The 17,659-nt window shown below is 38.7% G+C and overlaps 1 protein-coding gene across 4 annotated transcripts in view; it reads left to right on the top strand.

Moving 5' to 3' along the window:
• The window catches only part of SNAP23 (synaptosome associated protein 23), a 36,732-nt gene extending 21,997 nt beyond the window's left edge, over positions 1-14,735 (top strand). For all 4 annotated transcript variants that reach the window (XM_049897770.1, XM_049897773.1, XM_049897771.1 and 1 more), the window contains exons 6-8: positions 10,544-10,702; positions 11,514-11,658; positions 13,465-14,735. In XM_049897770.1, coding sequence (XP_049753727.1) covers positions 10,544-10,702; positions 11,514-11,658; positions 13,465-13,530 — 370 coding nt within the window. In that variant the 3' untranslated portion in view covers positions 13,531-14,735. The remainder of the gene's footprint in view (positions 1-10,543; positions 10,703-11,513; positions 11,659-13,464) is intronic.
• Positions 14,736-17,659: the final 2,924 nt, after the last annotated feature.

The following is a 17,659-nucleotide window of genomic DNA, read 5'->3' as shown; positions in this document are numbered from 1 at the left end:
TACAGAAGGATTTATTTTATTTTGCTTTTGTATTCCAGCCAAGCATAGGTAAGATTTTCTTGGAAACTGGTGGGAGAGAGGATAGAGTATGGCCCTGCTTCAAAGCAGTCTTCAGCCTCTAACGTAATGGGTCAAGAGAAGAAGGTGTGCCTTAACAGATGGAATCAGGGAAACTCTCGAGACAGAATAGTTGTTCCCTGAAGAGGATAGAATATTTCTTGTCCTCCACTCTGCCTCCTGTCATTCCTGTTGTATCTTGCTCTTTCTAATCTTCCCTGCTAATCTGTGTTTCAGTTAGGCTAATCACATAATAGCTTTCACATGAGCTTCTCCAGGGCCCACAAAGGGCATTTGTATGTGGCCCTCTGTATATGGATAGTACTACTAATGGTAGTAATAACAACCTAGGCTGGCAGTTTCTTCTCTATAATTTGGAAATCCAACAAGAAATCTAAAAAGCTCTGAAAGCCACAAGTTTTTTTGTTTTTTTTTTCTTTTTCTCTCCCATAATTTGGTGCCACAACTCATTAAACTGCAAAATGGAAGCCATGTATAGTCTTAATTTATCTAAGTGTAAATATGAAATTGTTTTGCTGTGGAAATATTAAATTATTTGATTATGTGATACTGCTCAAAGTATCAGACATCCAAGAGTTTGAGATGAGGGTTGTGAGCTTGTAATTTAAACTCTTTCTATTCTAAGCATTTTAAATTTAACCCTTGGAATAACATTAATATAAGATAGTTTTTGTTGTTATTACCATTTTGCATAGGGGGAGACAGAGGCACAAAGAGGCATTAACAAGTAGAAGAGCTGGAATTCAAAACCAGGCAGACTCAGAGCAATAAGACAAGAAAAATAAATAAAAGGCATCCAGATTGGAAAAGAAGTGAAATTATCTCTACTCATGGTTGATGTGATCCTTTATATAGAAAATCCCAGAGTTCACAAGAAAGCTTCTAGAGCTAATAGAGGAATTTAGCAAAGTTGCAGAGTATGAGGTCAACAAACAAAAATCAGTTGGGTTTCTATACACCAGCAATAAGAAATCCAAAAGGGAAATTAAGGAAGCAATTCCGTTTACGATAGCATCTAAGAGAATAAAATACCTAGGAATAAATCTAACCAGGGACGTGAATGACTTATACAATGAAAACTATAAAACACTGCTGAAAGAGGTTAAAGAAGACTTAAATAAATGGAAAGATATTCCATGTTCCTGGATTGGAAGACAATTTTCTTAGGATGTTAATAACTACCCAAAGTGATCTCTACATTCAACACAATCCCGATCAAAATTCCAACAACCTTCTTTACAGAAATAGAAAAACCAATCCTCAACTTTGTATGGAATGGCAAGAGGCCAAGAATAGCTCTAGCAGTGCTGAAAAAGAAGAACAAAGTAGGAGGACTCACTTCCTGATTTTAAAATTTTGTACAGTTAGAGTAATCAAAACAGCCTGGTACTGGCATAACAGTTGACATCTAGACCAGTGGAATAGAATTGAGAGTCTAGAAATAAACCCACACATCTGTGGTCAACTGATTTTTGACAAGGGTACTAAGTCCATTCAATGGGGAAAGAAGAGTCTCTTCACTAAATGGTGCTAGGGAAAGTGAATTTCCATGTGCACTATACACAAAAATTCAAAATGGGTTAAAGACCTAAGTGTGCAAATTAAAACTGTAAAATTTTTAGAACAACAAGCAGGGGAAAAGATGTCAAGCCTAGCTTTTAACAGTGGATCATCTAACATGGTAAAAGCACAAACAGCAAAACACAAAATAGATGGGACCTCATAAAAATTAAAAACTTTTGTTCATCAAAAGAGTTTACCCCCAAAAAGTGAAAAGACAAGCTACCAACTGGGAGAATATATTCGGAAACTATATCTTGACAAGAATCTAATAAGCAAAGTATATATCAAACTTTAACAACTTAATATCAAAAAGACAAATAACCCAATCTTGAATAGACATTTCTCCAAAGAGGATATTCAGATGGCCACCAAACACATGAGAAGATGCTTGTTATTAGCCATCAGAGAGATGCAAATCAAAACCACAATGAGATACCATTTTACTCCCACTAGGATGGCTACAGGTGGCCTGGTGGCGAGGTAGTTAAGAGTTTGGCTGCTAACCAAGAGATGGACAGTTTGAATCCACCAGCCGCTCTTTGGAAACCCTTTGTGGTGATTCGACTCACTGTGTGTTGGAGTCAACTCGTTGGCAACAGGTTTGGGTTTAGATGGCTAAGATTAAAATAAATAAGTAATCAATGTTGGCAAGGATGTGGAGAAATTGGAACCCTCATTCGTTGCCGGTGGGAATGCAAAATGGTACAGCTGTTTTGGAAAACAGTGTGGCAGTTCCTCAAAAAACTAAAAATAAAACCACCATATGACCCAGCAGTTCCACTCCTAGGTATATACCCAAAAGACTTGAAATCAGAGACTCAGAGAGCTGTACACCAATATTCATTGCAGCATTATTCACAATAGCCCAAAAAGCGGAAACAATCTGAATGCCCATCAGCAGATGAATGGATAAACAAAATGTGGTACATACATACAATGGAATTCTACTTAGCCAGTAAAAGAAATGAAGTCTTGATACATACTACAATGTGGATGGAGCTGGAAGACATTAGGAGCCCTGGTGGCATGGTAGTTAAGAGCTACAGCTGCTAACCAAAAGGTCGACAGTTTGAATCCACCAGCTATTCCTTGGAAACCCTGTGGTGCAGTTCTACTCTGTTCCATAGGGTCACTATGAGTCGGAATCGACTTGATGGCAATAAGTTTGGAAGATATTATGCTGAATGAAATAAGTCAATCACAAAAGGACAAATAGTATATGACCTCATTTATATGAAAAGACAAGAAAAGGCAAATGTATAGAGAAGAAGGAAACCCTGGTGGCATAGTGGTTAAGTGCTATGGCTGCTAACCAAAGGGTCGGCAGCTCGAATCTGCCAGGCACTCCTTGGAAACTCTCTGGGGCAGTTCTGCTGTCCTATAGGGTCGCTATGAGTTGGAATTGACTCGATGGCACTGGGTTTGGTTTTTGTTTTGTCTTTTAAATAATTTTTATTGTGCTCTAAGTGAAAGTTTACAAATCAAGTCAGTCTCTCACACAAAAACCCATATACACCTTGCTACACACTCCCAATTACACTCCCCCTAATGAGACACCCTGCTGTCTCCCTCCATTCTCTCTTTTCGTGTCCTTTCCCCCAGCTTCTAACCCCCTCCACCCTCTCATCTCCCCTCCAGGCAGGAGATGCCAACATAGTCTCAAGTGTCCACCTGATCCAAGAAGCTCACTCCTCAGCAGCATCCCTCTCCAACCCATTGTCCAGTCCATTCCATGTCTGAAGAGTTGGCTTCAGGAATGGCTCCTGTCCTGGGCCAACAGAAGGTCTGGGGGCCATGACCACTGGTGTCCTTCCAGTCTCAGTCAGACCATTAAGTCTGGTCTTATGAGAATTTGGGGTCTGCATCCCACTGCTGTCCTGCTCCCTCAGGGGTTGTCTGTTGTGTTCCCTGTCAGGGCAGTCATCGGTTGTAGCTGGGCACCATCTAGTTCTTCTGGTCTCAGGATGATGTAGTCAGTCGCTGGTTCATGTGGCCCTTTCTGTCTCTTGGGCTTGTAATCACCTTGTGTCCTTGGTGTTCTTCATTCTCCTTTGATCCAGGTGGGTTGAGACCAATTGATGCACCTTAGATGGCTGCTTGCTAGCGTTCAAGACCCCAGACGCCACTCTTCAAAGTGGGATGCAGAATGTTTTGTTAATAGATTTTATTATGCCAAGTGACTTAGATGTCCCCTGAAACCATGGTCCCCAGCCCCCTGCCCCTGCTACGCTGGCCTTCGAAGCATTCGGTTTATTCAGGAAACTGCTTTTGGTTTAGTCCAATTGTGCTGACCTCCCCTGGTTTTTGTTTTTTTATAGAGAATAAAGTTTGTTAGTGGCTACCAGGTATGGGAGAGAAGGGGAGAGTGGAGGTAAATGGTGATGGAAATTAATTTAGGGTAGGGTTACACAGCCAGTTAATGTAATTGCTGTCAGTTTAAGTTGTACACCTGTAAAAAGTTGAATTGACAATGGTTGTGTGACAGACACATATTTACAACAGTGACCAAAAAAAGAGTAGCTACTGAGGCTTCTTATGTACAACCAAAGTCCTCAGGGATTTGGTTTCTTGGTTTGGAGGTTTAGTATCATGGTTTCATGGGCCATCCCAGGTAGTTGGCCTAGTAACGTGTTTAATGGTTCTGTTCTACCCCTTAGTTCATTGTGTAGTACCTGGGGTCTTAAAAGCTTACAGGTGGTGTGGTGGTTAACATTGTCAACTTGGCTAGGCCATGATTCTCAGTGTTTATATGTGATCACTCCCACGATGGAATCTGCTGTGAGTACCAATCAGTTGAAAGGAAATTTTCCTTGGGGGTGTGGCCTGCAGATGTCCTGGCTTTTTTGCTCACTCTGGATTCTGCGGCTGCCACCTGTTCGTTTGACCTCTGGATCTTGGGACTTGAGCTATCAGTTTATCTGCCAATCCTGGGATTTGTCAATCTTCACAGCCTGTGAATGGGAGCCCTGCTCTCCGACCTGCAGATCTTGGGTTCACCAGCCCTTGCAGCTACGTGAATCAGGAGAAGCCTTGCAATCTTGCCTGCCCGTCTTGGGATTCATCAATCTTCACAGCCTGTGAGCACGAGCCCTGCTCTTCAACCTGCCAGTCTCGGGTTCGCCAGCCCTGGGGCTACGTGAATGGAGAGAAGCCTCTATCCTAATCCATGGACTTGGGACATTCCAACTTCTTTAATTGAATGAGCTGTTTCCTTGATATAAATCTCTCTCTATGTATATTTATACACTTTACTGGTTTTGCATCTCTGGAGAACCCAGCCCAAGACAGGTGGCCATCCAAGGCACAACAATTGATATCTGTTCGCCTGAAGCAACAGAGGAAAGTAAGTTAGGAATAGGAGGATATGGAATGTGTGGCAGTTGCCTCCATGAACAACTGCCTCCTTTGCCATGAGACCAGAAGAGCTAGATGGTGCCTGGCTACTATTACCGAATATTTTGATCAAGGATTCTATAGGAGAATCCAGATCAAAAGAGGGAAAATGCAGAACAGAATTTGAAATTCACGTGAACTCCAGTCTTACTAGAGTCATGATGGATGAACCCCTGAAACTCTTGCCCTGAAATAATCTTTATACTTTAAGCCAAAAATATCCCCCAAGAAGTAGTTTAGCTTAACTAGTAAAAAAAAAGTCTACCTTGAGCATTATGTTAAGAACTATCCATGTGGATCAAATTGACAACAGCAACTTGAAAAATTAGATAGGAACCTTAAGGTTAATGGAGGAGGAACAACTTAGAAAAGGAGGGTGAGAATGGTTGCACAACTCGAAGAATGTAATCAGGGTCACGAAACGGTACATGTAGAAACTGAAATTGAAAACATCTCCAGGCCGACTGCCTCCGGAGCCCCTGCCTTTAACTACATGCTATATTGCCTGACTTTGGCAAGAAAAAAACGAACCTGTTGTTAGATTTATTACTTTATAGAAAGTGTGGATTTGTTCTTTGAGATTTCTTTTGTTCAGTAGAATAGTTAATTGAAGCCAGATTGGCGTATCTTTTTTTTTTTTTTAATGCGACATAGAAATAGCTTTACTTAACAGAACTGTGTATTAGAAGGGAATTTTAACTGTAGGACTTTTAGAATTTACTAATAGGTTACCAGGATTAAACTTTTAAATTGTGAATAAATGTCATTTTGTTAGCTTACTTCTACTTGAATTCTCAAAGCAAAGTAGCACAGATCCTTTTCAATAATCCTACATGTTTGATAGTAACTTTGATAAGCTGTGATTTTAATTAACCAGAGTTTACAAAATGAGGCTGACTTAAAATGGGAAGTCTCAGAGTAGCAAACTGCCTGATGCCTCAGTTTAACAATTCTTAGACATGTATTCTTCTGTCTTAACTTGCCTCTCTTCTGTCTGTGCCTATAATATCTACTATAGTGGCACATAGTTTGAAGACAAATTGGTATCCCTGGACAACTTACTAGAAAAGTTCAAAACTGATGCTGTAGGTTTTCTACTATTCCGATATCAAGTGATATTGAGGTATAAAAAAAAATTCAGGTCTAGATGATTAAAATAAATACTGAATTATATTTCAGTCAACATGTGAGCGCTTCCTCCATCCTGCTGTAAAGATGAGTAAGGTGTGTCTCTGGGCCCATCTGTTTGATTTATCATTACTCTGTTTTTTGTTGTGTCTTCCGTGGTACCTGATGCCTAGTAGTTTCTCAATAAATACTTGTTGAATGAATGCCCTTGAGAAATTTGTGGACTAGTATGAAAATTAGGCATATAAACAAATTTTTAAAAATTACAAGGCAAATACAATACGTAATAGAGGTGATCAAGAGAAATCTGTAATCATCAAGAAAAGAATGACTGGCTAGGAAGTGAGGAGATTCACGACCTCTCCGTTAGTGTTTACCTTCTCTTCTATTAACTTAATTTTAGGAACGAATATCATAACCCAAATGCTCTTAGGAAAAATGAAATGTGCTCTGGCTTAAACACTTAGTTTTCTTGTGTTTTTCTTTTTATCTAGATTCTCAGATGTTGCTTGTTTCTCTGAAACCAGGCAGGAATTTAAATGCATTATGTTTTTAAGATTTTAAAGTGCTTCTGTTCTGTTTTGCTGCATTTAGTATTTTCTGCATTTTGTTCTCTTACCTAATCTCTTCCTTTCTAATCTGCTTACTAAAACATGAAGATTTAACATCAGAAGCTGGGCTCGGTAACTGATCAGAGGGGACTTTAAGATGCTGTCTTTTGGCGCAGCTTGGGCTGTTAACCTGCTGTCAAAAGGTGATTCTTCAAATGGTTTTTCTGTGCATGTGCATGGATTTTGTGAATGGTGGAGACTGTCTTAAAACTGTGCTGTGATGTGGAATGTAAAGTGAACTTATTCTTGATGGCTGCTGTTTGTCAAAAGATGGACTTGACAAAGTATGATATTGACTAACGGCCCTCATAACTAAGCTTTTGCTAAATAACATTTAAGATTACCAAAATAACAACTCTCCTGGTTTCCTAAAAAGTTTCGTATAGGAGGATCTTTGTAGAGTGTTACTGCAGTCTAGGTCTGATCAAAAGGAAGGGAATTCAGGTTAAATGAAACTCTCTCTTCAATGGACTTACTTTGATTTTGACATCTGATCTTCCAATAAGTTTCCGCACTCCCTTGCGGTTCCAGAGTCAGGAGTCCCTCTGATAAAGTATCATTTCTAATGATTTGGTGTCCCTGTGATTTAGACTACTACAAATTAACTGCCAGTCTGGTCATCTTAAATCCTATTTAAAGCAAGGTGGAAGATAATTAAAGTTACCCTATCTAATTATTTTTTTTCCAATAAGGGCTTCCTTCTCTACATATGCTATAATCTGTTCCATAATTCATATTATGTTGTTAGCTTGCTGTGAACTGTTAACTAACAATCAGTTTGGGTTTGAAGCCAATGAATCAAAATATTTGTACATTGCTTTACAAAGCAATTTTACATCCATTAATAACAATCTTTTCAAAGCCCTCTGAGGTGCAAGTATTGTTATTATCATTTTAGCTTTTACATGTAAGGAAAGGAATGCTGAGATTGAAGTTTGCTTAAGGTTTTACAGCTACTGAATAACAGTTCTAGGATTGGAATTCAGATCATTTTATTCCAGATCCTTTGGCTTTTTTTTTTTTCCTTTTAAATTCTGGTGTGTTCCGTTGCTTCCTCAAGATTAATTCCTGTGTCCTTTAGCAGGTCCTAGCTCACAGAAATACTAAGACTACCAGAGTAGCCTAAAAAAATTCCTTCAACAGCAGGCTGGAGGTCCCTTACCATAGTGTTTCTCTTCCCTGGTGGGTAGCTACTGTACCTATGGAACTTAAATAAAAACAATAAAAGATGCCCAGGCTCCATCCAGTACATACCGAAGCAGAACCTTCAGAATGTAACTTCCACAACCGTGTGTTCAGAAATACTAAGGTTGCCCTGGTGCTCGGTCAGGTTTGGGAAATATTACCTTTAGAGCATTCAGGATTCTTTGAAAGGAAAATAAATCAGATTAAAACCATTATTACTACTTTTTTTTTTTTAAACGTTTTTACTTGATGAATTTAGATGGGCAGCTACCCGAAAATGTTTTGGAAATAGGTAACTTTCAAGGGTGTGGGGAAAGTCCTGGAGTCACCCTATGTGTCATCCCTGGGGTTCCTACGTGGTGGGGGAAGTTCCAGGGTGGTGGCAAGTGGCAGGGTCTTGAGCAACCAGAAGGTGTTACCTGGAGTGGAGGTGCTGAAAGAGAGACATGGAGCTGTCACGAGGAGGAAGGTTATATACAATGCAATCAACAGCATTAGAAAAGATCACCTCTTCACAAACATGCAGAACATGCCAGAGGTGCATGAAAAAAAAATGCAGTTTGTCCCAACCAGTTTGAAGGTAAGCATGGCCTACTCAATGCAAGGCTGTAAAAAGTTCACTCAGCTTTTTGTACCTTTTCTCTTTGTTAATGGAAGAATATCCTCAAAGATCCAGCCGTCTCAAAGAGAGAAGGGTTTAATAACCAGTCCTGGATTCTTTGTTTATATACTGTGCTTTAATTGAAACTCATTTACATTATCATGTTAATTCATTTGCATTTTATGCACCTTACATCTAATTGTAGAAGGAAGAATTCTTACATGTTTAAGGAATTTCAAATCTTATCTCTTAAGGTTGGGAAGGAGATGGGAGCATATGTATATCCCTCGATAAGACCAGGACTCACAAATCCTGTCTTGTCTGTTTTTCTTTCTGGGCTAAGACATTCAGGAAGATAGTGTCTTATTATTTGGTGACTTGAATTCCCATCCTCTCTCTTCACCTTTTCCACAGTCTGACATCCTGAAAACAGTGCCATATTTCTTGTATTACTTCTATTAATACTTCTGGTTATTACGTTTCTGACAAACAAATATATTTTTTATTTTGTTTACTAGCTATTAGTCTCCTTTAGAATTTTGCCTAGGACTTCTTAACATTAACAAAGAGTCCATATAAATTGGTTTCACCAAACTAACAGTTCATTATCATATGGAAATATGCATTATTTAAGGATACATATTCCACCTCGTTCTAGGAAGGATTTAACATGGCTTGTTAATAAATAAATAGATTAATTAATAAATTAATTAGCATAAACAGGAAATATAACGGTGAGAGCTTGAAGTGGAACCAAGAAAGGCATAGTGAGAACTAGCTAGCTCTTCGGTGTTCATAGACCTGTTGCCTTTTCAGTGCCTCTTACGGAGCTAGAAGTCACACCTTTCCTGCATCAGATGTCCATTAAGGAAGTAGCCACTGTTCATGAAACCTCTCCTCTGCCTTTGGCATTTTGAAACTGCATTAGCAGACAATGTAGACTAAATCGGAGGTCAACATTATAGCCATATACCAGTTTTGTTTATAGAAAAGTAAAAACTAATGTTATATGAGGAAAGCCTGATTATACTTAGCAATCAAAATTTTGTAATATGTATTTACATTTTTGAATGAGAAATTAATTTGAACTGTAAACCTTCACCTAAAGCACCAAAAAACAAAGTTTCGTGTCACTTTTTTTGTGCTAGCCATTTAAAAGTCCCTTTCCTGAGCTCTCTTTCTTGCAATTGCACCGGTTTAAGTAGTAAATTTCATGGTAAAATTCTGGCTTTGGCTGATTGACTCTATTAGTTACATCTAAAGGCATAGGCTTTATTTTTAAAAGGCTTAGATTTAGCATTATGTTTTTTAGCGAAGAAGAGAAGCAAGCTCTTAAATGAAAAAGCCCTAAACCAAATCTGGTACCAGTATGGCAAGGCAGTTATTCACCCCCCGACTGTCCAGTTTGGCAATAATTCACGCCTCTCCGTCACGATACTTGTTTTAAGGAACCCTTTGTTAAAGTGTAACGCAAAAATTTAACTTACAAAACTGATCACCTGGAGCTATTCTGGTTCAATTGAGAGTGGGCCACTGGGGTCTAAGTGTTACCCGCTCAGCCTTTGTACTCTCTCAGCCTTCGTCAGCCTCTCAGATACCTCAAGAAACCACTTGAGGCATCACGGAACGCTTTTCCGGGGTTTTTTTTTTTCTAGCGTCCATTTCTTTTTTTCTGGAGAGTGCCAGAGGCTCAGGAAACCTGAAGAATCAAATAATTGCCTTTTTCTACTTGTTAACAGCATAGTGAAAATTGGCCAAAAGAGGTATTTGAACCTTTAAAAATTTTTTTGATGTCAGTGGGTTTACGTAATTCATCTTTTTCCTAGCCTATGTTCCCATGGAATATAGTATAGGTAATCTAGATCTAGCCATAGGCATCTTTTCCGCTAAGGGTGCTGGGGCCATCCTTGGATAACAGGCACTAATAATTACAATTCTTCCTCTCCTGCTTGTTGGTATCTCTTTGCACTCGTGACTTTTATAGGACGAAGAACTTTGAGTCTAGTAAGGCCTATAAGACAACATGGGGAGATGGCAGAGACAACTCAGATAACAATGTAGTATCTAAGCAGCCAGGCCGGGTGACAAATGGCCAACCTCAGCAAGCAGCCAAGGGAGCAGCCAGCGGTGGATACATTAAACGGTAGGCCAGCTCCTGTTGACATTTTTACTCACTTTCCTAAATGAATGGCTCACTCAGGAGGTTGGATGTAACTGTACTTGAACCTTAATGCGTGAATTAAAAACAGCATTTCTTCCACTTAAAAAATACATTTTAAAGTCTGCCTTTTGCTAGAATATATTAACAGTGCTTGTAGCCCTTAGACGATGGGATTAACTTTTCTGTCTACTTTTTAGTACTTGCCAAATTACAGATGTAAGCATGTTTTATTTCTGTAAACAGGAAAAAATGTTTTGAAATGTATCACCTAGAATAGGGGTCAGCCAAATTTTTCTATAAAGGGTCAGGTAGCAAATATTTCAGACTTTGCAAACCATATGGTCTCTGTTGCAACTACTCCACTCTGTTGCAGGGCAGAAGCAGCTGTGTTGGTATTATGTAAAATGAATGAGTGTGGCTGTGTTCCAATAAAACTTCATTTACAAAGGCAGGCAGCAGGCCAGATTTGGCCCTTGGGCCATACTTTTCTAACACCTGTTTTAGAGCAGTGGTTCTTAAACTTACGTGTGCAGCAGGATCACCTTGAAGGCTTATTATTAAGACACAGATTCCTAGACTCCACTTCCAGCTTCTGAGTCAGTAGATTTACAGTGGAGCATGAGAATGAGCATATCTAACAAGTTTTCTCGGGTCTAACACTTAACATAAAAAGGTAGCTGATGCTGAAAAGTGCTGAGAATCATTTTGGATAGCTGGTTACTTACTTTTTTGAAAACTAAATCCAGACTTTGTCCTTTTATAACTCACTGAATTAACTATCTTTTTGTGATAGTATAACTAATGATGCCAGAGAAGATGAAATGGAGGAGAACTTGACTCAGGTGGGCAGTATCCTCGGAAATCTAAAAAACATGGCCCTGGACATGGGCAATGAGATTGACGCTCATAATCGACAAATAGAACGGATCACAGAAAAGGTAAAAGCATCTTATTACCACGGGAGAACGAGACATCCAGTCTAGTGCTTTAGTAATTGCCATCTGTCCAAGTACTTTGGGGGAAAACAGTAGGAGGGCGAGATCCTGCCCTTACAGGTCTTAACAGTTTGATGAGGCAGTAGTTCTAGTACTTTGAAAACCAATAACCAAGGCCTCCCATCTCTTGCTAATGGCAGTTGGTTCATTTTGAAACCAGGAACTTGGAGTGAAATGCTTTTACTTAAACCTTCATATATGAAGTTTAGAATTTAACCTTTATGTGCAGTCTTTTTTTTCCCCCTGAACAGAGCAAGTTTGCTTTTTCATTTTTATATTAACTAATAACAAATTAGAAGTCCCTAAGTGGTACAAGGAAACCCTGGTGGTGTAGTGGTTAAGTGCTGTGGCTGCTAACCAAAAGGTCAGCAGTTTGAATCCACCAGATGCTCTTTGGAAACTCTGGGGAAGTTCTACTTTGTCCTGTAGGGTTGCCATGAGTCGGAATCGACTCAATGGCAACGGGTTTGGTTTGGTTTTTTCAGTGGTGCAAAATGGTTAAGTGCTTGGCTCTAGCCAAAAGGTTGGCGGTTCAAACCCACCAAGAGGTGCCTTGGAAGACAGGCCTGTGATCTGCTTCTGAAAGGTACACGTCGATGTGGTGTGGTGAAACCCGTGTGATAATTGTTCACTACAGATTAGTAGGTAAGCACAAGTAAGCCCATGCTTAGTTACTTCTCGGGTCATCCAGCCCTGTCAGGGATTGTAAGTTTGAAAAGAGGCTTTTATTCTGTAGGAAGGTACTATGGGGTTGGGGGACAGACAGGTGCCAGGTATACCTAGAAGCAAAATCTTTGATGTGGTAAAAAAATGTGACATTGTTCACTACAGATTAGTAAGTAAGCACAAGTAAGCCTGTGTTTACCTTGTTTATTAGATAATCCGCCCCTGACAGGACACCCACCAGGTTCAGATCTATATCAAAGAGTATTCTTACCATATTTTGTTGTATCTAAAATGCCATTAGTTGTAAGATACTGTCCCAGTTTTAGAGATGTTAAACTATGAAAAAAAATGTTCTAGGATTTATGAAATACTGGCAAGTTCAGGTTTCTCTTTATACTTTTGCCATATTTATACACCAGGATTTTTTCAAACTAATTTCATATTCCATCACCTCTTACCCAAAATGTTGTTGGTGTTGTTAGGTGCCATCACTGAGTTGGTTCTGACTCATAGTGGCCCTGTGTACAACAGAATGAGACACTGCCTGGTCCTTCGCCATCTTTGCTATGCTTGAGCCCATTGTTGTAGCCACTGTGTCAATTCATCTCGTTAAGGGTCTTCCATTTTTTCACTGACTGTCTGCTTTACCAAGCATGATGTCTTTCTCCAGGGACTGGTCCCTCCTGATAACATGTCCAAAGTACTTGAGACAAAGTCTCACCGTCCTTGCTTTTAAGGAGCCTTCTGTCTGTACGTCTAAGACAGATTTGTTTGTTCTTCTGGCAGTCCGTAGCATATTCAATATTCTTCACCAACACTGTAATTCAAAGGTATCAATTCTTCTTTGATCTTCCTTATTCATTGTCCAGCTTTCACGTGCAGATGAGGTGACTGAAAATACCATGGCTCAAGTCAGGCGCACCTTAGTCCCCACTTGCCCAAAATGAGCTTTGTAATGTGACTTCAAGTATGTCTTGAGTTTTTTCTAAGTGTCAGTGACTCCAGGTGTATAAAATTTAACTTTTATTAGGGTGACTCATCTTGTGAAGTAAAGCCGATGTCTTTTTTTTTTTTTTTTTCCAGGCTGACACCAACAAAGATCGTATTGACAATGCCAATGCAAGAGCAAAGAAACTCATTGACAGCTAAAGCTACTGCTGTACTTTATCATTTATTTCCGTCTCTAGCTCCTCCCTCAGAGTCATTACCTTTTCAGAGTTTTGGTCCCACACTTTTCTAATTGGAAGATAATGTAAGAACGGCAAGAGGAGTAAAAGCCCCCTTATTCTTTTCTCTTTCCTTTGAGGCCACACTGTGCTGCCCAGCCTTCCTTCTGGTATTTTTTCCTCAGTTCATACTCTGAGGTTGATTTTCATACATCACATACAGTATTGTTTTCATCTTCCTTGCTTACTGTAGCAGGTTCTTTAGCCGTCAAGATTTGCAAAGATAGCCATGAAGAAGGAAGCTGTAGATTTGTTGGGGGAAAAGGGACAGAGACAAGGGGTTGTTACCTCAGTAAAATCTGTAGGCTCCGAAGCAGAAAGTTACCTAGCCACAGTAAAGGTCTAGTTGTGTTTAGTTTTTAACTCAAGTTGCAGTTATTGCCAGTTTAGGCTAAAGCTTGGCTTTGGAGATTTTATGCACAATATTTTTGTTACACATCACAAATTTACAATCTCTACTCCTAAAAGAGGACTAGAATTTTTCTTAAACTGCATTTAATTTCTGAACTGTTAGTGATTAATGTATGTGCATAGATTCTATGACCCCCTTTTATATTATACCATTCAGGAACACTTGGTATAAACAAACAGCTTTTTATTTTCATAATGTTAGTGGTATCATGGTCCCATATCAGGCCTATAATCTGTTATTAGTCTTTGAAGAAAAAAATATGTAAATACATATGTGTAACATGAGAAATTTCTCTCTAAGGCAGGGTTTAAATTTTTTTGGAAAAGTTTGACAAAGTACATCAAGTGAATTCAGATTTACCTCAATGCCAAGAATTATGTTTAGATAGGAAAAAAAGGAACTTATTTTGATCTCAGGTAGAATAATAGATTGAGTTTTACATAGCTTTAGACTATTTTTTTTTTTTAATCTGAAACTTTGTTTAACTAAAAGTGGTTTGGAAAATTAATGCCTTTGGTTTAATTATTCATGATTATGTCATTCTCTTAGCCTTGTGTATCGAACCATATCCAGAATATCATGTTTATTTAGATCCTGAACAGTGTCATGATTCATATTTCTCACTTTTATTTAAAAACTAGCATCTGCATACTTCGAAGCCAGTAATATGGATTGGTTTGGCTTGATCTTTACAATTAAATTTTGTAACTAACAAATGGAATTGTTCTTTCAGATGGGTAATGTGTTTTTGTGACTGTTAGGGCAGCAATTTAATCAGCTCCTATTTAATGAATTGAATAAAGCAAAGGTCCATAAATCAAGAAGCACTCCAACTTGGAAAGTTGCCTTAAACACCTTTCTGATTTTTATTGGAAATACAGGATTTTTCTTTCTGTGATTTGTTATGAGGTTCATTTTAGTCATTACTAATCTATTCATTTGGGCTTAAATGCACTGGTGACTGAAAAGATAATGTTTGGGAGTGAGAACTACAGCCCACTTCCCCGGGAAGATTCAGTCAACATAGGAACTTTCAAAGGCTGAAGAGGAAAATGTTTAAATTGAGACTGAATTAAGCTCTCTGTAATAGAAATGCTCTGTGCTAGAACGAGTAGTTTGGCAGATGATGGTAAAGAAAGACGGTGTAAAATAGTGCAGGTTGTGCTATACTTAAATCCCCTTTCTAAAGCAATCAAAGACATTGTTCTAATACTGTCCTGTCTGAAGGAAATAGTCCTGAGGATATCAGTTTGGTGTCTTGGTTAGGAGCATGAGCTGAGGAACCAAATGGTCTGGATTTACACTTGAGCTTTGCCATTTGTGGCTAAGTGACCATAAGCCTACTTCTGTCCCTCAGTTTCTTTGTAAAATGAACATAAATAATCCTACCTCGTAGAGTTGTTGCAAAGACTCAACATGGTAACGCATGTAAGGTAACTAGAACAGTGCCTGGCAAATATAAAAGCTTAATAAATGATAAGCTGCTATTATCTCTAGAGTAGAGCTCTTTTTGGGTCAAGGATCCCTTCGTGCGTTGATGAAAGAAACAGCCCCTCTTCTCAGAAACAGAGACAAACAAACTTGAATCATGCACAAGTGAGAATCATGGAGGCCTTGAGGGCCCATCCATGGATCCCAGGTTGTGAACGATTCCAAAGCTTCTGCTACTGGGAAAGAAGACAGGTGAGGAGTGAAGCCATAGAAAAAGCCCTACACAGAGTGGATGGGGTAGGCCGGTAATGCACTAGAGATAGAAACTGTTGACTTAAAGCCTTTTTCTGATTTTCTCCATAACATTGCATGGAAAACTGGTTTCTAATACTTCTGAAAGGTAGTACTGAAGTGGTTAAAAATACAAGCTCTGGAGTCTGACCACCTGGGTTCAGAGTTTGTTTCAGTCATTTACTAGCTGTGTGACTTTGAACATAAAATACTAATATTTCTGGACCATGTTTCCTCATCTGTCCAGTGGTTGGGGGGCACTGGTGCCTGGACTTAAGTGTTCATTAAGTTAAATATCATAAGTATTATTACTTTGAAATGGTTAATTGATGTAAAATACCTTCAGTTCATTCTTTTTGGCTTAATATTTAGATGTCTTCTCTTGGCCAACTGTTAGAATCATCAGAATTGCAAGATGAGACCTAATTCTGGAGACCTATTCTAAGTACCACCAAAAAAGTGGTGGTACTTAGAAGCTAGGAATCCTCTCTTCTCATTATGGCATTCCAAGAAAATTGCTGGTATTGATTCCTACTTCTAACACCTGTGCCAGGGCTGTTTTCATGTTCTCTTGAGGGATACAGGAGTGGATCCAAACAGATGGACCGTGAGTAAAACTGTACAGTAACCTAATCCCCTTTTTTCTTAATAAAGTCTCACTCAGCTTAAGCCTCTAATCTTTATTTAGTACGGTGCTCAAATCCTTGTTATAGAAAAACTACAAATCAAGTCAGTCATTCCAGCTGTGGCTCTAAATATTTTAAGTGGTTTACTTACGAACACCTCATTTAAAGAAGGTGTCATTGCAATTTGTAATTTATAGTTGTTTGGGGCCACTCTACTTAGAAACCTGTAACTAAGGAGTTAAAAACCAGCAGCCCTCACTAAACTTTTTTTTTTTTTTTTTAACAGTAAGCCCCTTCTTCAAGTTTCCATTCTTATTTTGACAATGATCTCTATCCCTTATAGCTGGGCCTGTGTTTTCCTCCTTCAGTTTTAATTCACTGTTTCCACACTTCAGTGCTAGATCTTTCCATGTCGTGTGGATTGTGACTCTTCCTTCTGCCTCTCAGCCATCCTATACTCAACTGCATTTAGAATTAGTTTCTTTAAAAGCTGTTTTCTCTAGGTCGCCCCTTTACTAAAATTCTAGGTTTATCCCAATGACATTCCTAATCAGATTTATATTTCTCAGACTGATATTCAAGTTCCTTATCTAGTTATTTATTATTCTTTTTAATGTAGTGCTGCTTCAAGCCTTCTACTTCTGTACAAGTTGCTAAATCCTACTTTTATACCTTATAGATGAAATAAATGGCCCCGTTTATTGAGTGTTTGCTTTGTGCCAGGCACTATGCCGAGTGCTTTTATGTATCTTTTCACCGTAACTTCGTAACATACCTGAGAGGCAGGAGGTAAACTGCTCAAATTAATAAAGCTAATAAATGAAGTATTTTGCTTCAAACCTGGATATTGCTGCCAAAGTTGATGACCTTACTGAGTATACTACACGGACTTCCAAACCAAGATCTAAAGAATTTAGTAGAGTGCACAAATCCTTGTTATAGAAAAACTACAAATCAGGTCAGTCCTTCCAGGTATGGCTCTTAAGTACTTTAAGTGGTTTATATTTAGAGGAGGTGTCACTGGGGTTGGGATAGATTTTTAAAACTCCAATTAATTATTAAATGGGGACATTTATGTTATTAAGTTTATGAATTTGGATTTATTAGGTGAGAAGTAGTGATGAAATATTTAGAGAAATGTTAATTGTTCAATGGATTAATAAGATTAATAAGTTAAGCATTAAACAAAGTTTATAAAAAATTCAAACTCCTCAGTTGATACTGATAAACTGGCACCTATTACTTGCCAAAGTGAGAAACAGAAAATAACACACGGGAAAGAGAATACCTAG

This window comes from Elephas maximus, chromosome 10 (assembly GCF_024166365.1).
Source record: "Elephas maximus indicus isolate mEleMax1 chromosome 10, mEleMax1 primary haplotype, whole genome shotgun sequence".
Lineage (NCBI taxonomy): Eukaryota > Metazoa > Chordata > Mammalia > Proboscidea > Elephantidae > Elephas > Elephas maximus.
Note: the sequence above shows the minus strand (reverse complement) of the source record. Positions and strands in the feature narration are given on the sequence as shown.